At 48.1% G+C, this 22,415-nt stretch overlaps 1 protein-coding gene across 4 annotated transcripts in view; it reads left to right on the top strand.

Annotated features, from left to right (window-relative positions):
• Window positions 1–22,415, top strand: part of DOCK1 (dedicator of cytokinesis 1) — a 528,429-nt gene that overhangs the window by 128,746 nt on the left and 377,268 nt on the right. For all 4 annotated transcript variants that reach the window (XM_030333989.2, XM_030333990.1, XM_030333988.1 and 1 more), the window contains exon 23: window positions 7,864–7,972. In XM_030333989.2, the coding sequence (XP_030189849.1) occupies window positions 7,864–7,972 (109 nt within the window). The remainder of the gene's footprint in view (window positions 1–7,863; window positions 7,973–22,415) is intronic.

Here is a 22,415-nt window from a genome sequence, read left to right as displayed (position 1 = left end):
TGAGCGTTGAGTGTTGAAGTGGGCTCTCTGTGCTTGTTTCTTTGGGAGGATGGCTGCTTTGGGTGACCTACTGTGAGTGATGATGGTTCCTGTTGATTATTCAAGGTTGACGTTCTTGTTGTGAGTTCTACACTCAGACATGGAGTTTCACAAACTGATGTTCCTTTGATTTAGAGAACACACATCACCTTTAAGAAAAAATTTTTCTTAAGGTTTATTTATATTTGGGAGAGAGAGAGAGAGAGAGAGAATGTGCAAGTGGGGGAGGGACAGAGGGAGACGGAGACAGAATCTGAAGCAGGCTCCAGGCTCTGAGCTGTCAGCACAGAGCCCAACGTGGGGCTTGAACTCACAAGCCATGAGATCATGACTTGAGCCAAAGTCGGTCGCTTAACCAATTGAGCCATCCAGGCGCCCCATCTTTTAAAAGCATAGTGCTTTGTGAATGTACGATTGAAAACTGGGAATTGGACCATTGTAGACCCAAATTAGTCCCTTTCTATTTCTCTTCATTTTATCTTCGTTGGCCTGAGGTAGGCTCCTTCAGAAGGGCCCAGGAGAAAGGGATGGTATTCTGATCCAATCTTGTGCACACCATGGTGCAAATAAAGCCGGAGGAGCGAGTTATTGACTATGCATAGACCTGGAAAAGTGATACACAGGGTGGGACCCACCATTGATTAGAGTGGTGATCAGTGGTTAACCACCCCTGTGTTACTGGTTAAGGATTATTGTGCTTGTGTTCTCTCTGGAGTTGACGTGATATAGACAACATTGTCTACACTGCCATTTGAATGTATGAAGACACACAGTTTGAGGCCCTCATGCTGTCATCCTCAACTAAGATATCAAAGGCCTGCTCTTTGTGCTAATTATAGGTAGGTATGAATCTTGCTGTAGACTGAGCTTTCTTTTAAGAGACAAGGCCATTGACGATTTTCCTGCCGTCAGCTGTGAAAGATGACCAAGTAAAGTAGGCTTTGTCTTCCTGCATTTTATTTTATTTTATTTTATTTTATTTTATTTTATTTTATTTTATTTTATTTTAATTTTGTTTAATTTAATTTTATTATTAAATATAATAAATTAATAAAATTAATTCTATGAAAATGAACTTCTTGTCACCCTCTCTCTTGCTTTTGTATTTTTCCCCACTAAATTTAAATCATTAATTACCCTAAACCAAAATCTGCACTAAGGTGAGAGCATGAACTTGAGAGAATGGAATAGGTGATATGTATAGGTTTTGTCATGTTTTATTGAAAGAAATTTAACCTTGTACAATTTGTAATCAACATGACATCGAGTCAGGGGTTCGGTGATGCTCATTTCCTTCCCAAACACACTGCTGACTTTCCTTCTCATTCAGAGATTAGGAATCAAAAGGAACGTGCATTGATAATCAGTGTGTTTCTGCTATTGTAGTAAGTGCCATAATCTAGTACAAAATAATGCAGCTGGAAAAGATTGGGGTCACCCAAGTGAACCTTTGGCAAAGTTATTTCTTTCTCTTAATCTCTTTCAATCTCCAAATACAAATGGCATGATATCTTAGAACCATGGCCCATCAGTGTTGAATTTGATCAGTCTTCCTAGAGGTTAGGAATATGATTGGCTTTGTGTTACAGGAAAGCCTAGCTTAACGTGGCTTCACCAGATGAGCTTTACTTCTCCCTAACTCCATACGCAACATATAGCCCGGAGGAAGATTCCGGAACTCATGCACTTGTTCCCTGGTTTCCCCATGTCCTTGGCTCCGTTTGCCTTTCTGCTCTACTATCCTTAGAGTCTGTCTCTTTGTCCTGTGGTCCTGAGGTGGCTCCTGCCCCTCCTGGCATCAGAACTGCATTCTAAACCGCAGAGAGGGGAAGGTGTGGCATAAACAGCCTCCTACTCTCCTTTTTAAAGAACTTTCCCACCCCCTACGAAGTGTCACGTGCTTTCATCTGAGTGGCCAGAACTATGTCACATGACCAACCTAGATGCAAGGGAGGTTGGAAAAGATTTTTATTTTTTTTCTAAGTGTATTTATTTGGAAGGTGGGAGAGAAGAGGCAGAGAGAGAGGGAGAGAGAATCCCAAGAAAGCTTCTCACCTCCAGCACAGAGCCCGATGTGGGCTCCAAGTCATGAACCGTGAGATCGTGACCTGAGCCGAAACCAAGAGTCACGCACTTAACTAACGGAGCCACCCAGGTGTGCCTGGAATAGATTTTTAGATGGAGTTATTGATGCTTTCCACAAAACCAGGGTTGTTTTAGTGCAGGAGTAAGGGAGAAGTGTATATCGGATAGGTGATTAACATTCTCTTCCTCCTGCTTTTAACCTGAATTTCTGTTGCCTGACAGCTAAGAACGCCCCTAACTTACTCTGAGTTACTAAGTTCTACTTAATTAGGCCCCTGAGAGCTGTTCTCCCTTTTAGTTTGGGGGTCAGTCTCAGAGACTCCTGTCACTAGTACCTCCTTGGCTTTAAATCACCGGAGCCCTGCATGACGCACAGATGTGATTCAGTCTTACTGTCTCTGCAGAAGGGGAGCGAAATGCTCAGCAGGTCCTTGCCTGTGACCCCGGGGAGGGTTTTCGGTTCGATATCCTTAGGAATGCCTTTGTTTTGGCGCTTGGCAGCGTGGTATTGGCATTGACCGTGATCCCTCGGCCGGCCTTTGTCCTGGAGTGGCCCCAGCAGGGGGCCAGGCCTGATCCCAAAGGAGTTTCTTTGCTTGGATGACTTGTTTGTGAAGAGCTGGGACTGTTCAGGACAAAAGAGCAGAGAGGTCGCAAGGCGAGCAGCGGCAGTTGCCAAAAGGCCGTGAGACTTTCTAAGGCTCCCAAGGCCCTTGTCTGGGCATCCCGGACCTCATCCGAATACTGTAGCTAACACGAAGGTTTTGACGACGAGGTCCTTCCCTCCTGCCTTCCCTCCTGCCTTCCCTCCTCTGCCTTCCCTCCTCTGCCTTTTCCTCCTCCCTCCTGTAAGTACGTAATGGGCTTTGGAGCCCTGACTGTACCCCTGAGGGCAGAGAGCAACAATACGTTCCTTTCAAAACTTAGAACCTGGTTGTAGCCACATTATGTAGATAAGATCAGATTCCTGAGATTCAAACCTGTAGTCTGAAACTGCTGAGAACTCAAGATTCTGTGGGAAGGAACAAGGTCACGGTCTTCAAACCGTGGACCGCGGGACTAAGGACTTGAGGAGGGTCTCGCTCTCCCCACCCCCACCCCCACCACCCCACTGTACATTTCAGGAGGTCTTCATATTCCTGTTTTGTACAGGCTGCTTAAAGAGAAAGCAGGCCTGTGTCCTACGCAGATATCGGGAGCATGTGCTGCATGATGAGATGTGAGCAGCTCTCTGGTGGGGTGTTTTCAGAGCCGGGGGAGCAAGCAAACCAGGGTTCCCATTTTCTTACCTGCACCACGTTTGTTACCTTGGGAGAAAGACAGTTGTGCTCACAGCTGGAGGCGACAAGAGCGTTTTTCTCTTTGCAGTTGGAATAAACCTTAGGGGTCCTTTATTTTTCTCCTTCTTTCAAAACGGTCGGCTGTGTTTTCGGGTATTGTCCTACGTTTGTAAAATTCCCGGCTAATTGATAGTCATTATTCTTCCAAAGAACAAAGAGGTGAAACTTTGGAGAGGAAGATACAGAAGATTATCCCGCTACCTTCCTCACTGTGCGAATCTGTGCTTTTTCTGTTTTGTTGAGAAAGCTCGTTTTGTTTTGAAGTGAGAACAGCCGTTTTAAAACTCTGGCCCAAAGACATTTGGTTCAGAACCCACAGAAGGATTCCTGACAGCCGGGGGCACTTCTCCGCTGGTTTTTGTTTGTCTGTGTTTTCTGTGTGGGTGGATCACATTAACTAGGAAGCCAGAAAACAGACACATCCTGCATCAGATCTTCTGAAGCAAATTACTAAAGCTAGTTATTGCTGTGTTCCTCTTCTGTCTTTCCGGTGCTTTGTGGCGGCTCTGCCTGTCATCTGGCGTTAGCTTTGTGAATAATGAGTTATTGATCATGAATAAGTTGTTGCCTCTCTGTCATTCTGTTCTCATTTCCTGGGTCACAAAAATAGAATGTAGTTAATAGACAACAATTTTGTCATTCCTTGATAATGAATACTTATACAACGTATAAATAGAGCAAGGAATGATCACTAGGTCTTACTCTATTTTCTACTTATCTACTGATAGCCCTCTGAGTTCTTTCCTCTCACCCCTTCCTCCACCTCAAGGTGGGTCATGCAAGGGACTCTTCTGGGTTTATTTCATAAAACACAGAGGTGAGACTCTAGAGGCCTCCCTTTCACTACAGAAAGATGCATCAGTGGGATTGCTGTAAAATACTAACCATTTTGGTGTTTTAAACATCTTGAGTGGAAGCAGAGAAACTAATACTTAAATTTTCACCAGAGGGATTCCTGGTAGAATTTTAAATATAATAGAGACTCATTAATTATACCTTCCAGATTTTGAAGCTGTGTTATTGGGGGCATACAGATACAGAATTGTAATCTCTCTCTTGTGGATTTATGGGCACAACCTGCTTTATTGCACTTTGCAGATACTGTGAGTTTTATAAATCGAAGGTTTGCGGCAACCCTGTGTTAGGCAAGTGTATTGGTGCCATTTTCCTAAAAGCATTTGCTCACTTCATATCTGTGTCACATTTTGTTAATTCTTGCAATATTTCAAACTTTTCATTATTATTATATTTGTTATGGTGTTATAAATGGCTGAAACCCCAGATGATCATTAACATTTTTAACAATATTCAAAAAGAATTTTTTTTAATGTTTTTATTTGTTTTTGAGAGAGAGAGAGACAGAGCATGGGCAGGGGAGGGGCGGAGAGAGAGGGAGACACCGAATCCGAAGCAGGCTCCAGGCTCTGAGCTGTCAGCACAGGGCCCGACGCGGGGCTTGAACTCACAGACCGTGAGATCATGACCTGAGCTGAAGTCGGACGCTTAACCGACTGAGCCACCCAGGTGCCCCAACAATATTTTTTAAATTAAGGTATGCACATTTATTTAAGGTATGACGCTGTCGCATATTTAACAGACTGTAATGTAGTGTAAACCTATTTTTCATATGCACTGGGAAACCAAAAACTTAGCTTTGAGTCTCTTTATTTTATTTTATTTTATTTTATTGTGGTGGTCCGGAAACTGAGCCTGTAGTGTCTTTGAGGTGTAACTGTATCCCTTAATAAATATGAAAACGTTCCCTTTATCTTTTGGTTAATATTTATTTGCATGGAATATCTACCTTGCCTCCCTCTTTTTTTTTTTTTTTTTTTACTTTTAACCTTTCTGTGTCCTTATATTTAAGGTCTGTGTCTTGCACACAACACATAGGTATAGCTTTATTTCTTATAGTGTGAAAATCCTTTTAACTGAGTAGGTGGTTTATTTACATATGTTGTAATTGAGTAATATGTTGGGTGTATATTTACTGTCTTTTTGTTAACTTTCTCTTTTATCCATCTGTTTTATTACTATTTTTTAAGTTTATTTGTTTTGCAAGAGAGAGAGAGTGGGGGAGGGGCAGAGAGAGAGGGAGACAGGGAGTCCCAAGCAGGCACTGCACTAACAGCATGGAGCCTGATGTGGGGCTTGAACTCATGAAACCATGAGATCATGACCTGAACTGAAATCAAGAGTCATCTGCTTAACTGAGCCACCAGCCCCCCCTCTTTTACCCACCTGTTTATGTTCTTCAATTACATATATATTAGACCCCCTTATTATACCCTGCAATCTCTAGTACGCTTTTCTATATTTTGTCTCTGTGCTTATTTTCATGTTGAGCATCTTCCATTTCACTAATTCTGCCTTTTACTTTGTCTAATTTCAATTTAACCCATATAATGAATTCTTAATTTTGGATATTCTATTTTTAGTTTCAAAGTTTTCATTTGATTCTTTGCTATAGATTAATTTCTGTACTAAACTTTCCCATCTTACCTTCTGTTTTCTCATCTTTCCATTTTTCATATTTCCATCTTTTTACTTTCTTCATTTTTTGTTTTAAAATATGATAATTATATTTATGTTGACATTTTTGCTAGCTAACTGCAATACATATTTTTTAGGTTTATTTATTTTAAGAGAGTGAGCGAGCGAGCACGAGCAGGGAAGGGGCCAGAGAGAATCTCAAACGGGCTCTGTGCTGTGGAGTGTACAGCCCGACATGGGCCTCGATCTCATGAACCGTGAGATCATGACCTGAGCTGAAATCAAGAGTTGGACACTTAATCAACTGAGACACCCAGGTGTCCTGCTAATTGCAATATCTTGACTACCTGTGGTTCTGTTTCTGTTGTCTTCTTCCTTTTTTTTTTTTTTTTTTTTTTTGATTTGGCCATGTGATCTGTTCTTTTGCTATGTTTAGTTAAGCTTTATTTTAATGTAGCTCAGGATAATGTGCTCTTCTTCCAGACATGATTCCTCCTTTCCCTCTGTAGGCAGAGACAGTGGGAATGACCTTGTACTCTACACATGCTGTACGGGGTCAAGGCTGTGTGTAGCCTTGGTAAATCCTGTGTCTCCATTTGCTTCTGGTTCTTCAGGGTTTTCGGCTGAGGGTCTGCTGGGACATCTGGGACCCTGCCCCCTGGCATTTTCTAGGTCATTGTCATTCATTGTCTTTGGAGGCTAATAAAAACTCTACAGAGGTTTTCGGTGTGGTTTTTAGTCTTCTGCCCCATGCAGCTCTAGGAATTGACAGATGTCCTGTGGACGAGAATGACTACACGCCTGAAGCCTCCCCAAGTGTTTGTACTACTCTCTAAAACGTTGCCGTGTTGTTTGGTGGTGTTACCGCTAGCAGAAGTTCACGACTCTATACTTTTGTTTGCCATACACCGTTTAAACAAACTCCTATTGAATAAAATCCTTTGCAAAACCGATACACCAGGTTGCAGTTTCCCATTTTAGACAGAATTTGTTGCTTTCCAATGGAACTCATTTAAATATAAGATTACCTCTAGGGTAATTAATTACCACTTAGTTTACAAAATTTCCCTTTGTACTCAAGTTTTCAGGTATGGTCTACTTTTAATTAGGCAGAAAACTAGTCTATGTTAAGAAAATATCTGCATGGCGACATTTTAAAATGCAGATGCATTGCTTTTTAGTAACACAGCAATTTGAAGTCACTGCTAATCAATGATTTATAGATGAAGCTTATTTATTATTAGTAACGTGTATTTGCATACATGTAGCCAATGTACGTCTTTATTATCCGTTTATTGAATATACTCCACCTCCTAAACATTTTCCCATTACCAGTTCTGTGATGAATGAATTTGTGTAGTGTCATCACTCTGAAATAAAGTAATTTTGAATTTACTATCATAATGCCATTTGCAAATGGTTACGAGATCGGGTTAAATTCAGGAAATTAAATTTATGTTAATTATGGGACATTGTGGGTTTATAAAACACTGGCAGGAAACACGCCGAGATATTACTGGTGTCCTCTCTGTAGGGTAGAATTAAAGCGGAATTTCTCTCTTCCTCCTTCCTCTGTTCCTTCCTCTCTCTTTCTCTCCTTCCCTCCCTATCCGTACATTTCTGTGTGTTTCAGATTGAGAAGATGTCTTACGTTACACTGAAAAAAAAAGCGATAAACGGTGTGGTTAAAAACCAGCTCGCTCAGCATGGAGACTTGCCTCTCTAGCTGGGTCTTGCAGACGAACCCCGTTTCCGAACTGCCTCCTGTGTTCCCCGGGTGTGGAGGACGTTCCTCCCGTTCTCCCCTGCCGCTCAGGCAGCACCCGTCGAGGCTGTTGGGGCAGGAGCGGACCGTGGGGAGGCCCGGTCTGCCAGGCCCCACAGACTTGTGTGTGCTCCTTTGCAGACTGTACGAAGACAAAGGAGAGGCCGACTTCATGGAGTCCCTGCTACAGCTCTTCCGATCCATCAGCGACATGATGAGGGGCGAGTCGGACCAGACCGTCCGGGTGAAGGTAGGCCCTCGTGTGCAGGAGGACCGGCTGTCCTCAGGGGGCACCCTTAGCCGCAGGGCTCCCCGGGTGGGGCGAGAGCCGGCGCCTGTCCCTCCTGCAGAGCGTGAACAGGAGTAAAGGCCCAGGGGTGGCATCTGTCGTGCGCATAATCCTGCTCCCTGGGCGTTAACATTCTTTTTTTTTCCTTCTTCTTTCGAGGCTGTTAAATACTGTCATTGCTCTCTTTCTGCTCCTCGGCAAGGAGATGTTCTCAATTTCCTTTATGGAAATACGAGGATGCTGAAGAGAGTCATGTTTGCGTGTCACTTGTCAGGATATCTTGGGGGCCAGGAAGAGGTTGTAGATGTCCCAGGCCTCAGTCGGACCGCAAGCCTTGCTGTGGGAATGGGGATACGTCTTTGCCCTACAGCGTGTCTTTTGCTTGCGTAGAAGAGTGAGGAATCCAACGGTCCCAGGTCCCAGGGGCCTCACCGACCACCTTTAATTACTTGTTCTCGCCTTGTTGCCCTTTGGAAGAAAGATGCCTTCACCTCTGGTCTGTGGGACGCTTCTGGTGTGGAGGTGCCGGGAGGCAGAGCACAGGGAGGGTCCGTGGAGGAGCCTCAGGGCCCGCACACTCTTGGGCTCCCCTGTTCTGGCATTTTCCGTGGGGCTGACCTACTGCAGAAGGAGGTGCGGTTTGCAGTTTGCTGCCCAGGCCGATTCCTTCAGAGAACAAGAATCTTTTGGAATAACTCGTGTTTTAGAAAGTGACTTCCCTACTTTGAAGTCTACCATTGAGCCCGGAACAAAGGCGTATGTGCGTCAGATGTGTGTCGCGGGTGCTGTGACCACGGGCACCGGCGCAGCTCGACGTGGATAGAGCCGCAGTGACCCTGTGATCTCAGACGGGGTGCAGCTCTCTGGCCGCGCCGTTGGATTCTTCCATGTAATTTCTTGATCTTTATGTGAATTTGGTATAAAAAGACTAGTGATCTCTAGAGAAAGCAATGTGGTGGGTATTTTGAAGTTTTCGGGGAACTATTTTGGCAACGTGATCTTGCCTAAAGCTTCCTTATTGTTCCAGGGTTAAAATTAGCCATGCGTTCAGTACATTTACTACTACATCCTGTGGCATTTCAGAAGAACAGGTGCGGCTGGCGTAAGAATAGATAAAAATTGCAGAAGTTTGAGCCCAGAAGTCATTTTAGATTTCTAAATGTACTCTTACATTATTAAATTTGATTGGGCTTGACTTTTGTCTGCCCACATCCCTCTATGTCAAGTTATTTAGTGACTGGAGTCTTGCAAGACCTTCCTCTGGTGGTGGGTGTTTTATTTTAAGACGGGAGCGAAGTCAGTGATGTTCACGCATGGATTCCGCCTTTCCATCTGCGAGACCGGCGACCGAGCTTTATTTGCAGCGTTGACTTCCTCACTGCTAATTTTGTACCTTGTGTTTTTGCACATTAGGTGCTCTCTCTGCATGTGCGATTTAAAGACTTCCATCCCAGGACCCTGGTTTTTGCATTGTTCTGGCTCTTTAGGTTTTGCTCTGTGGAAATGGAAATACAGTTGTGAATCACGTTCTGTAGAGAGGATATGAAGAAGGCTATGGCGTTTCGTAAGGGTTACGTGTTGTCTCCCAAAGGGTGGCCCTTGGTGGCCGTTTCGATTTTTGAGATGATCTGTGCGCCCTCATCTGTGACTGGGAAGACCACATGTTCTCGTGCCTTCCTGGCATCGTGGGCGGTAAGCTGATGGGATTGGAGGCTGGGGTGGGGGGGCGGGCTGCTTTGCCCACTGGAGCCTGCACCCTGCAGTCACCTTCTCAGAGCTACAGCTGCCCCCCCTCCCCCATCCACCTTGCAGATTGTAGACTCAGCCCCAGCATTTATGCCTCAAGGAAGAAAGTGTCAAGAAGAGTTTGGGGAGGGGTACGCCTGAGTGGCTCAGGTCATGATCTCACAGTTTGTGGGTTCGAGCCCCACGTCGGGCTCTGTGAGGACAGCTCAGAGCCTGGAGCCTGCTTCGGATTCTGTGTCTCCTTCTCTCTCTGCCCCTCTCCCACTCGCGCGCTCTCTCTCTCTCTCTCTCTCTCTCTCTCAAAAATAAATAAACATTAAAAAAATTAAAAAAAAAATAGGAGTTTGGGAAAATAAGTAGCTGCCGGATAAATGTGGCATCAGATGTTGTCAACATTCCTGGCTTCCATTTGACTCCGTGACAGACTTTTTACTAGGGGCGTTTCACGTATGCAAGCACACACACAAATTCGAGAATGCTTGGGTATGTTTTGTGTAGTGGGAGAGGCCACTACAGCCAACGTGTGGACTGAACGTCATTCACTTCTCTGCCAGGTGGCCTTGGTTGCCCCCACTTCTCGGTCCTGCTCTGGGGCACCCGTGTGTTTCTGAAGACAGACTCACCTTTGTGCTGCTTTGCTGTCCTTCAGTTAATGCCCCGAACCTTAGGGCTGCTCCCAGGTCCTGAAAAAAATTTTATTATGGTAGTTAACATACCGATGTATAACCTTAACAACTTATTTATTTAGAGAGAGCACGCGTGCATGCACGAGTGGGGAAGGGGAGGGGCAGAGAGAGGGAGAGAGAATCTCTTCTTTTTTTTTAAAGTTTACTTATTTATTTTGAGAGAGTGAGCACGTGGGAGGGGTAGAGAGAGAGGGCGAGAGAGAGAGAATCCCAAACAGGCCGTGCACTGTCAGCACGGAGCCCGACACGGGGCTTGAACCCACCAACCATGAGATCACGACCCGAGCCGAAACCAAGAGTCGGAGGCTTAACCGACTGAGCCACCCAGGTGCCCCCAGAATCTCAAGCAGTCGCTGCCCCGGGCGAAGATCCCGAGGTAGGATTCACGTCTCCCAAACCTGAGATCGTGGCCTGAGCCAAAGTTACGAGTCAGATGCTTAACCACCTGAGCCACCAGGCGCCCGCCATCTTAACCACTGTCAAGGGTTCGGCTGTGTGGCACCAAGTGCGTTCACGCGGTGGTGCACCCGCTGCCACCGTCCGTCTCCAGAACTTCATTCTTCTCCCCACAGAGGAGCTCTGTCCCCGGTAAAGCGTGACTCTTGTTCTTTCCCTGCCCCAGCTCCTGGCACCGACCGTCCTGTGTTCTGTCTCTAGAAACGTTTCTATTCCAAGTTCCCCACGCACGTGGAATCACACAGCATTCGTCCCTCTGTGACCGGCTTGTTTCGCCCGGGGAACGTCTTCGGGGTTCATCCTCGGTGTAGCGGCCGTCAGAATTTCCTTCCTTTTTGAGGTGGAACGGTATTCTCTTGACTGTGTATCCGTTTTTGTTTATTTATGCGTCTACCGGCGGACGCTTGGGTTGTTTACACCTTTGGGCCATGGCGAATAACGCTCTGAACGTCAGTTTACAAACAGCTGTTCAAGTCTCCGCTCTCCCTTGTTTTGGGCGTGTATCGCATGTGGAAATGCTCGGTCGTATGGTAATACTATGTTTAACTTTCTGAGGAATTACCGTATGCTTTTCCATAGCAACTGTACCATTTTACTAAAAAAAAAAAAAAAAATTGAAATTTGAAATTCCTCCGTGAATTTACCTTGGCAACTAGTTCTGCCACCCTCTCAAGCTTGAGGCTCGTCGTCACCCCCCCTGCCACCACCTCTGTGCAGCAAGTGGCGCCAGTCTGTCTGCTCTGCTGTGAACCTGCCAGGATCTGTCTGGCATCACCTTTCCTTTCTCGCTTGCCATCCTGCTAGCTGAAAGTAACCTACCTGTGCAGGTCTCCCCGCTCCGCCCCTGCCCCTGGGCTTCTGATCAGTCCCTTACCCTTCCTCTCAGTCTAGAATGTTCTGCGTGTATAGCAGATGGCCCCTTTCACCTCGTCTATAATCATGGCCAGACATTCTCGACACTCAGCAGGTGCTGGTGGGATCCTTGTCTGCCATCGTGCTGCCCTCTTTTTTCTGTCCCACGAGAGGGTCCTTGTGTCCATTGCCAGCGCCCTCCGGTTCTGCTCTCTGCTCTCCCCTGCGCGATCGTGGTCCGCCTCTCTCCCGAGTATGACCCAGTGGCCCTCAGATGCGGCCTCTCCTAGCCCGACACGGCCATGCTCTTCCACGGCCTTGTCTTCCCTTTGCCCACCTTTGCTCTGGTAGCACAGATCTGTGTTCGTTCACGTCCTCAGCTTTTCTTGATCAATTTGTGCAGAAAGCGTCTTAACTCCCTACACCCTCAGTGCGGCACCTGCCCTGTCTTGTTTCCTGACTGGATTTCAGTGTTTTCCTAAAACTCACATCTGGCGACAGCCTTGTTTTTCTCAGAAAGCCGTGATGCTTTCCAGCTGCCCTGAGAAATGGGTCAGCTTCCGGTTCCCGCCATTCAGAAATCTCCATAGCCGATCCCGCCAGCCCTCCTAGCCTTTAATTCTTAGAGACACAAGTAGAGTCCCTCCCGTAGAGAACATCAAACATCTGGACGTTGGGAAATCTCCCCGAATTAATTCCAGTGGTTGATGGAATCTGGAGCTCCACGTGCTGGAATTGCAACAGCTGACATTCATTGATCGCTTTCTGTTCTAAGTGCTTGACGTGGATCCTGTTATTAGATGTCTGTGGTTATCCTATTAAATAGGTACGACCATTGGTTTCAGGTTTCAGAGACGGTAACTAACTTGCCCAAGGCCACATGGCTCGTGTGAGGCACAGTGATGACTTAAGTCTGGCTTGCCTGGTTCCAAGAGCCACACTTCTCTTTTTTTTCCATTAAAAAAATTTTTTTTAACGTTTATTTATTTTTCAGAGAGAGAGAGAGAGAGAGAACGAGAGAGAACACGAGCAGGGGAGAGGCAGAGAGAGAGGGAGACACAGAATCCAAAGCAGGCTCCGGGCTCCGAGCCATTAGCACAGAGCCCGATGCAGGGCTCGAACCCACAAACTGTTAGATCATGACCGGAGCCAAAGTTGGATGCTCAACCGACTGAGCCACCCAGGCGCCCCCTTTTTTTTTAATGTTTGTTTATTTTTGAGAGTGGGGGGAGGAGCAGAGAGATGGAGACAGAGGCTCCGGCGTGGGCTCTGCACTGACAGCAGAGAGAACCTGACGCGGGGCTTGAACTCATGAACCATGAGATCATGACCTGAGCTGAAGTCGGATGCTCAACGGACTGAGCCACCCAGGTGCCCCTTAAGAGCCACACTTCTTTTTTTTCCATTTTTTAAAAAAAAATTTTAATGTTTATTTATTTTTGAGAGAGAGAGAGAGAGAACGAATGAGCAGGGGAGGGGCAGAGAGAGAGGAAGACACAGAATCCAAAGTAAGCTCCAGGCTCTGAGCTGTCAGCACAGAGCCCGACACAGGGCTTGAACTCATGAACCGTGAGATCATGACCTGAGCCGAAGTCAGATGCTCAACGGACTGAGCCACCCAGATGCCCCTCAAGAGCCATACTTTTCTATTCAGCTCCCCAGGAGGACACTGCTAAGCGCCGGCCATCCAGTGATTTTCAGAAACGGGGCCCATACCTGCCATCCGCAGCAGTGGTCAACTGCTCTGTGTCTGAGGCTTTGAGACTGTAAAGGCATAAACGGCATTTCTGGTGGGCCTTTCCATCCAAGTGGACATATTCTATGGTCACTCGTGAAGCAATTAAAAATACTTTGACTGCATGCCCCCAAATGGGTGTGTCTGCAGGGGAGTAAAGGGAGTTTGATGGGGCTGGTCACGAAGGCTTCTTGGAGGACCGAATCTCGGGCTTGGACCCCCTTTGTTGGCAGTAGGTGGTTCTCTTTCTCGACCCCTCGTGGATTGCGGTGCTGGACTTGGGGCAGTGGGGCCTTGCAATCAGAGTGAGCACAGGAATTGCTGCTTTCCCTGAATTCCAAAAATATTACTAACATATTAGCTGTGTGGGATGATCCTAGAAAAGAATATCCTGCCTCCTCAGCATAGTCTGCTTGTGTGTCTGTGGCTGCGAATTCCAGAACTTTCTCTAGAGGGGAACTTTGACCGTGATCCACAGTAAGAAATAGATTTTGGGGGTATGTGTCTCTGAAGCTGAAAAATGTTTCATGAAAAGGTTCTTACCCTTATCCTATGTGCTTCCCTCTGGCATTTTCTATTCTTGTCTGGTACCCTTTAGTCTGTTCTGAATTAATGTATTTCTCTAAAAAAACCCACAAATACACAAAAACCAAATTGCTCGTTGACAAGCACTCAGTTCTTTTCCTGAATGGCTCGCACGTCTCACCCCACATTTGAAAAATGCTGCTTCTCACCATTCTTTAGGTTTCTTCTGGTGTTCCTTCTCTTCGGTTTAGCATGAGGATATGATTCGTTTTCTGTGTGTCTCCCATTGTCTCACAGAGCTGGAGGCCCCCGCGGCTCAGCGACTTTGCCTCACGGTGTGTGGTTTGGAGGGGGGTGAAGAGTAATTGAGTTTGAGGCCCCCAAGCTGAGGTTGGCTCACGGATGTGGGGGGCTTTGTCTTCCTTCCCGGGGCTCCCCCTGGGTACAGGCTTCCTTTTAACCATTCACAGTGTCGTTTCTGTCTGGCCGCTTCTGGAAGGGATTGTGTTGGGAATAAGTTGCGCCGTGATAGCGGTAAATGCCATTTTGGGTGAGTTTTGTCCTCTGAGAAGCTGTTTCATTTCCTTAAAAACCATATCCTGGCTTGAAATGAGCCGCACTCACTTGCCGTATGGCTTATCGAAAATTCTTCCTATCAGAAGATTTTGTTGCTTTTTGTCCATTTCTTTAGTTTTAATGTTGATTTATTTATTGAGAGAGAGAGAGAGAGAGAGCGAGCATGAGCAGGGGGAGGGGCAGAGAGAGAGAGAATCCCAAGCAGGCCCCACACTGTCAGCACAGAGCCCGACATGGGGCTCGATCTCACAAACTGCAAGGTCATGACCTGAGCCTAAATCAAGAGCTGGACACTTAACTGACTGAACCACATGGGTGCTCTGCTTTTTTTCTGTTTCTAAGCTCGCATCTGGGGTCCACACTGCCTGCCACAGATTTGGAAGTTTAGGAAAACGATCGCACGGTATTAGCGATGATGACAAATAAGGATCCGAAGTCATAGGGCTCCCTTGCGGGTGAGGAGACAAGGCTCACAGGTGACTCTTGACCTACCGGGGGCCTCGTTTACAGAAATAGCTGCTGCCCGCTCTGCCCCTGCCTCCGGAGCCCTCCTGTTTTGTGCTTCTTGTACTGTGTTCGAGATTGCGGAAGGATGTGAAGTCTTAACGGTTCTCTTAAGCCATGCGGGTGTTTATTGTGTCCTTGGCCTCAGTTATAAATGTAACTGTGATCTTGTTAGAAAAATGGAACATGCCAAAACGTTGATTAAGAAAAATAAGACTCGTTTATCATTCGCCTCCCATAGATTAATTACACCGTTCGTGGTTTTGTTTTTATGATGGCGCGCTTTTTCTCCGTGGCATCATCAGATATATATGAGGGTATGTGGTATATATGATCTGTATATACGTGTATATTCATGTGTATGTATACATACGTGTAGATACGTGTACTTTTACAACTTTTATTTTTTTCCATGTATATTTCCCTGTATCCTGTAGTGCTTTTCAAGAACATATTTTTTTTTTTAACATAATTAATTGTCAAATTGGCTAACATACAGTGTGCACAGTGTGCTCGTGACCTCACGGTTACGTCATAACTTAAGGACTGGGTTTTCTGTGTTTGGGAACTGAGATTGATCCTAGCTCTCGTCTCCAATTACGGTGGTTTAGGAAGCCTCTGTGGCCGGCGCTCTCTGGGCCGCAAAGCCCTTGTTCCCCCTGGTTTGCTGGGAGGCAGCCAGATTTCCACATGCTGCCGAGTCCTATGAAAGCCGTCCCCAGAGCCGTGCGGACGCGCCCCCAGATTACGAGTGTGTGCGCCTCTGGTCTGCATGGTTGTGTTCAGTGTGCTTCCACCTTACTGCCCACCTGGTGGGGCCCAGCCTCTCAAGTTCAGAGCTGTGTGGCCGAAGAGCCATTCCGTCCTGAGACGCCACCTGCTCCCGTGGCGTCTCTTGGTCGTGGGTTAGTGGCCGCGTCAGGCAAGGAGGTGAGAGCTGTGTCGTCCTCCTCCTTTGCCCTGGTCGGTTCTGGGTCCCGAGGGAACCAGCCAGGGAGATGAGGCTGGAGATGGGGCACCAACAACAAACAGTTAAATGGTTTCTTGCTCTGTTTTGAGGTCGAGGGGTGGTCGCGGATCGTGTTAACTAATCCCATCGATGCATGTTAGGGCTTCGCTTGTCTGTCTCTCATCACCCATGTGGACACGGAGGGGGCGGTTTGAATGGCCACCTTCCAGGTCATGTTGGGGGAAACCCTGTTGAACCAGAACACCCGCCGCTGAGGGTCTGAGGCTCAGGAGAAGCCGGCATGAAGGGAAGAGCTGTACCTGATTGAGAATCAGTGACAGGCAGGCCTTCCAGAGTGTTCTCCTGCTGACCCGAGAGGAGAGGGGGGGCCCAGACGCAGGAGCTGCGGGGACAAGCCACGGCTGGAAGCGGCGTCAGCCTCCCAGGGCTGATGTACCAACGTGCCGCGAACGTGGCCTCTTAATAAGAACCTTATTCTCTCACAGCTCCTCCTGGTGCTTGTCTGAGTCTGGGCAGCTGTCATGGAGTATTCTAGACTGGTTTCCCCCTGACGGGGTGGAGGGAAGGTTTCTCTCCGGTGATTCCTATCAGGGCACTAATCCCGTCACGGGGCTCCACCCTTATGGCCGCATCTCATCTTAACCACCTCCCCGAAGCCCCAGCTCCTGATACCATTGCACTGGGGGGCAAGGTTTGGACATATGAATGCGGGGCAGGGCGGGGGGACACAAACACTCAGACATAACAGTGCTCTAAGAGAGAGCCCGAGGCGTGCCCTTCTCCCAGCTCTTCAGTGGCTGGCAGCGGCTGTCGGTCCCTGGCTTGCAGACCCATCACCCCCGTCTCTTGTTTCCCTCTTCACACCATGTTCCCCTACGTGTCTGAGGTTTTGAGTCTCTTTTCTTCTTCTAGGGACACCAGGCCTCTTGAATTTAGGGCCTACCCTATTTCTGCATGACCTTGTGTCAACTTGAGTCTGTCTGCAAAGACTATTTCTTTTTTTTAAAAAAAATTTTTTTTTCAACATTTTTTATTTATTTTTGGGACAGAGAGACAGAGCATGAACGGGGGAGGGGCAGAGAGAGAGGGAGACACAGAATCGGAAACAGGCTCCAGGCTCCGAGCCATCAGCCCAGAGCCTGACGCGGGGCTCGAACTCACGGACCGCGAGATCGTGACCTGGCTGAAGTCGGACGCTTAACCGACTGCGCCACCCAGGCGCCCCTGCAAAGACTATTTCTAAGATAAGGTCACTTTCACAGGTACTAGGGGTGAAGATTGGAACAGATCTTCTTCTGGGACGCAGTTCAACCTACAGTGGCAGTCCGTGTGGACTCCACGTGGGTGAGGAAGGGCTGGGGCGGGGCGGCAGGGTGGGGCAGGGCACCCGGCGTCAGGAGCCCAGACCTCAGTGTGCGCACACAGATCACCTGGAGGTCTTGTTAAAAGGCAGATTCTCACTCGGTAATTCTGGGGAGGGGACCCAAGATTTCTCATGTCTAATCGGTGCCCGCTTAATGCTAATGGTCTTGATCCCTGGGTTAACACTTGGAATGGGAAGTGGCCAGGGCTCACCTAGTGTAGAGAACGTTCTGGCTGCTGTGTCAGCACCAGCAGGAGGGAGGAGGGCATGGGGGTCCAGGCTCGGGCAGGTTTCTCTTCAGGGCTGGCTCCATCCGGGTTCCCAGCCCCCAGGTGCCTGGCGTTCTGGGCTATTCTGATTTCCCAAGTTTTCCTGATAATGCAGAAGACGAGACACTTGGAAGTGAAGTCATGACTCACATCAACAAAGAAGAAACAGCCAAAACAGAACCACAGGAAGGTGAAGAAAATTTTTATGACTTGCGCTTAGTAAGCCTTTAGCTCCGAGTGCTTCCGATTTCCTCACACAGCTTTCTGGCCTGTGGTTTCCAGACTCTGCAGAGAATTCCACAGTCTGGCTGAGGGACTTGAATGTATCAGACCCCACGCTTCCAGCTTCTACCAGACTGATAGTTTGGAGAGCAGTTGCCCAGCCCTGGGTTTCTGGATCTCTCTTCTGGCCACAATGCCTTTCAGGGGGGCTCCACAGTCCTCTTGGCTGCTGCCCCAGGATGCGTGAGGTACTACCCATGTGCTCAAGACGTGAAATGAAGCTGCCTGTCTGGATACGCTTGCTGCCTTGACCGCCTCCCCCCGCCCACCGGAACCATACAGCCCGCCGCGGCAGTGGCAGAAATGAAAGTCCTTGCTGTCGCCGTTCTCCTCCAGGAAACCAACCGTCTGTGTTGGTTTTCCACCAGTTAGGGTGCTTGGGCATGAGTATTTTTATGGTCCATCATAGATACCGTTTGGTTTGCTGCTTCTTTATCATTCTATCACAAGCACCTTTCCGTATCAGTGAGCAGTCATAATTGTAATTGTGATGGCTGTGTGCCCGTTCAGAACGTGCCCCTGAATTGATGTGCATTCATTTACTTAATCAAGTGATTTTTCATCATATTAATTTTTTCCATTGTTGAATATTACGAGTTTGCTTTTAGCATTTTAAGCCTGCAGTGAATGATTTCATTGATTAGTTGGTGGCATTTGTCTTTTTATAATTCCGTGGTAGGTTTCCTTCGTGCAGATTATCCCCATGTTCGTACCTGGGTCAGAAGACAAGGCTTTAATTTGGGATTGCAGAGGAGCGCCTGGGTGGCTCAGCCGATTAAGCGTCCGGCTTCGGCTCAGGTCGTGATCTCACGATTCGTGTGTTCAAGCCCTGCATCTGGCTCTGTGCTGACAGCTTGGAGCCTGGAGCCTGCTTCGGATTCTGTGCCTCCCTCTCTCTCAGCTCCTCCTCCGCTCACACTCTCCCTCTCTCTATCAAAAATAAATAAACCTTAAAAAAATTTAATTTTGGATTGCAGAATTCCAGGTGTTTCCCAGCCATCTCCGCCGTCCTGCCCTCTGTCATGATGCTCACTGGGGGAAAGAACTCCTTTGAATTTGTGGCTCTCGTGATTTCCTTCTCTCTGCCCCTGACCTTGGCCTTCAAACGTCTCTCCCCTGAGCTCCCCTCCCACATCTGTGCCCTCTGCCTCTGGTCCCCCCACCCTCCACCACTGGGCAAGGTGTCATCTAGCCCTCCTCCCTCCATCACGGTTGGGGTTTATTCAGTGTTCCTAGGAGCGTGAGCAGGCCTCATACACAGGTTTATGGCTTGCACCTCATCCTTCATTTGTTTGGTCATTCATTTTTATTATTTATTTATTTGTTTATTCACTTATTTTAGAGAGGGAGTGCGTGAGTGGCGTAAGGGACAGAGAGAGAGAGAATCTTTAAAAAAAATTTTTTTAATGTTTATTTATTTTTGAGAGAGAGAGAGAGAGGGAGAGAGGGAGAGGAGTGAGTGAGTGAGTGAGTGAGGGGCAGAGAGAGGGAGACACAGAATCCGAAGCAGGCTCCAGGCTCTGAGCTGTCAGCACAGAGGCCAACGTGGGGCTCGAACTCTTGAACCTTGAGATCGTGACCTGAGCTGAAGTCAGATGCTTAACCGACTGAGCCACCCAGGCGCCCCGAGAGAGAGACGATCTTAAGAGTAGGCTCCATAGTCAGTGTGGAGCCTGACGCGGGACTTAATCCCACAACCCTGGGATCATGACCTGAGCTGAAATCAAGAGCCAGACAGACGCTCAACCAAGGGAACCACCCAGGCACCCCAGGGTCATTTACTTTTAAAATGTGTTGAATATGTTCATTCTGTGTGCCAGGCATTGGGTACAAATAACATCGAAGTGGCTTTAATTCTCATGGTGATTGCATTTAAGAGGGAGCTGAAAATTAACCCAATAACTAAACCCATCCATATATAGTTATAGATTATAATACTTGATTTTAAGCACATCAAAGACCTAATTCCCTAATTTTAGATTTTAATGAGTCCTTTTAAGGAAACGTAAGGGATAGGATGACCAGGTGTATCGGGGGTGTGGGGGATTGGAAGTAGTTTGGGGGTTCGAGGAAGGTTCCAAGGAGGAGCTGGTTAAAGGAGGTGGGAGAGTTCCAGGTCGAGGCAGCAGACAGGAAGGTATGTGTTGCTCTCATGAAATTCGAGATGATCCGTGGCCGTGGCTGGACAGAGCGGTGAGGAGAAGGTCAGGACTGCAGGGAGAGAATGGAAGGGTGCACCTGGACGCCTGTGCACCTCTTAAGGATCCAGAAGGCCACACGGTCAAGTTATTTGGGAAGGGCCCGGTCAGGTCAGACTTGGCTTTTCAGTGGGTCACTTGGGCTGCTGCCTGCAGGATAAATTAGAGCAGCTGAGAGAGGAGATAGCGGGGTGAAAGGCTGTCATGGAATCCAGGTGAGAGACCGCGGTGCTGGGGCCCGAGCACAGTTCTCCAGCTAGGCACTATGGACGGCATCCGGGGCCGAAAACTCTCGGTCCCGGGTGGCTGTCTTGTGCAACGTAAGACGTGTAGCAGCATCCCCAGCATCTACGCAGGGCATACCTGCCCTAGCGTGGACAACCAGCCGCGTCTCCAGCCAGCTCCTGGGGTTGGGAGGGCAGAGTTACCCCTGGGTGAGAACCGTGTGGCTGCAGTCCTGGTGAAGAGGTTGGAGTAGCAAATGGAGACGTTCCAGTACAGTCTGCAGGCTGTGGTGGGAGACCTGATGTGCGAGGTGAGGACGAGGAAGGGAGGTGTCATCGTCGCCTACCAAATCTTTGGCCCAAGGCCATGCGTGATGGAGAAGCGTGAAGCAGCAGGTGGAGGCTGTGGAATGTGTGGGCTTTGGGGGCGGGGTTCTCCCGAGGCCCTGCTGGGAAGTTACCGCTTTCCGGGAATTGCTGTGCTCGTGACTCTGCTCCCTCCGTCATGGCAAGCCTGGCTCTGTGCAGCCGTCGTGTGCTGATACGTCCTCATTTACTTCCTGTGGCGTGTTCTGGATGTCCTCTGCATGTGCGTCCACCTGCTGTTTCCGGCTGCACTGCTGTCTTTCAGGTCTGGCTTCTCCTATCCTTTCCTCTTTGGACAGCATCCTGTTTCTACCCATCGTCCGGTGTCTGCTTAGCGGTGCTGTCGGTCCTTCGGCTGTGGGCGTTTGTGCAGATGCCGGATGCTTGGTTCCGTAACACCGTGGACGGAAACACCGAGCCCAGACTCCCATATGGTTTGGAGAGAATTCATCTGCTGCTTCTGTCCAGCCGGATCGTGGAGCGTGAAATAACCCTAATCCCTCGTATGCGTGTGGCGCTCTTACGTGTCAAATCCTTTAGATACACGCCGTCTCTCTGATCCTCCTCGCGGACACCGTGGTGTCTATTAGAAGTAATCTTGGAAAGGCCCTCTAAAGGGATGGGCGGAGAACATAATCACGTAGAAAGTCCGCATTTTGATGGCTGCATTGTTGACGGAAACGTTTACATCCCACATCCACTGGTTCTTCTCCGGGATCTCTCAGTTTCCGCTGTCCTGTGGGGCCCCTTTCCAGCTTGCGCGCAACTGACTTGTGGAATGGTATTTCTAAATGCATTTGCTGTAGGTTTTTGTAGACTCGTTTCTGTATTTTGTGTTTCTGTGGAGCAAGGCCTCTTTTGATGGCAAATCGCGTCGGTCTCCAACAGGAGATAAATACATGGGAAGATACTCCAGCAGATGGAAAAAAGAACTCAATAATGTGAAGATGTCATGCTTCCCAACTTGAGGGATAGATTCAGTGTAGTCTAAGTCAAAATCTCTGTACATGTCTCTACGGGTATTGACAGCCGATTCTGAGGTTGGTGTGGAAAGCCCAGTGTGGAGGGAGAAGTCAGGCACGACGCTACAGGAAGACGCCAGGTCTTACTGTAAAGCTGCAGTAATCTCGTTGCATGTGCCCAACTCCGATTCGGTCCAGGAGGCAGGAAGAGAATTGATTCATGGAGCTAGGGCGTCCGAGGCATTAGACAGGCATGACCATGACCGGGGCTTAGAAGATACCCTCCACAGCTCAGTCGTCTGTCTCTCTCTGTTCGAGGGGAGAATGGCCACCAGTAGCCAGAGGCTTGTGTTTCCTTACTCTTTATATTCCTAGAGGACACAGGGGGACCGTTTCTCTTTTTGTGTGCGTAACAACCCTCAGAATGAACCCTTGTCAAGCTTTTTGGTGTACGAGAGCGACCGTCCCTGAAAGGGAATGACGTGGGGGGCGTTGGAAAGAGAGAGCGCAGCTTTGTGGTGCAGAGAGTGTGGAGAGAGAGCCAGAAGGAGGGCCCGCGTAACGTTTGTTAGCATAGCTGAAGCCGCTGCCCGTTCGTGACTTTGGGACATGGTCCCTGTGGCACATTTCTGGACTTGTCTGCTGGCTGATGGAAAGGGGTGGTTAAATCCTTCATTTAGGATTGGTGTT

Source organism: Lynx canadensis, chromosome D2 (genome assembly GCF_007474595.2).
Source record: "Lynx canadensis isolate LIC74 chromosome D2, mLynCan4.pri.v2, whole genome shotgun sequence".
NCBI classification, from domain to species: Eukaryota; Metazoa; Chordata; class Mammalia; order Carnivora; family Felidae; genus Lynx; species Lynx canadensis.
This window is presented reverse-complemented; position numbering and strand designations above follow the sequence as displayed.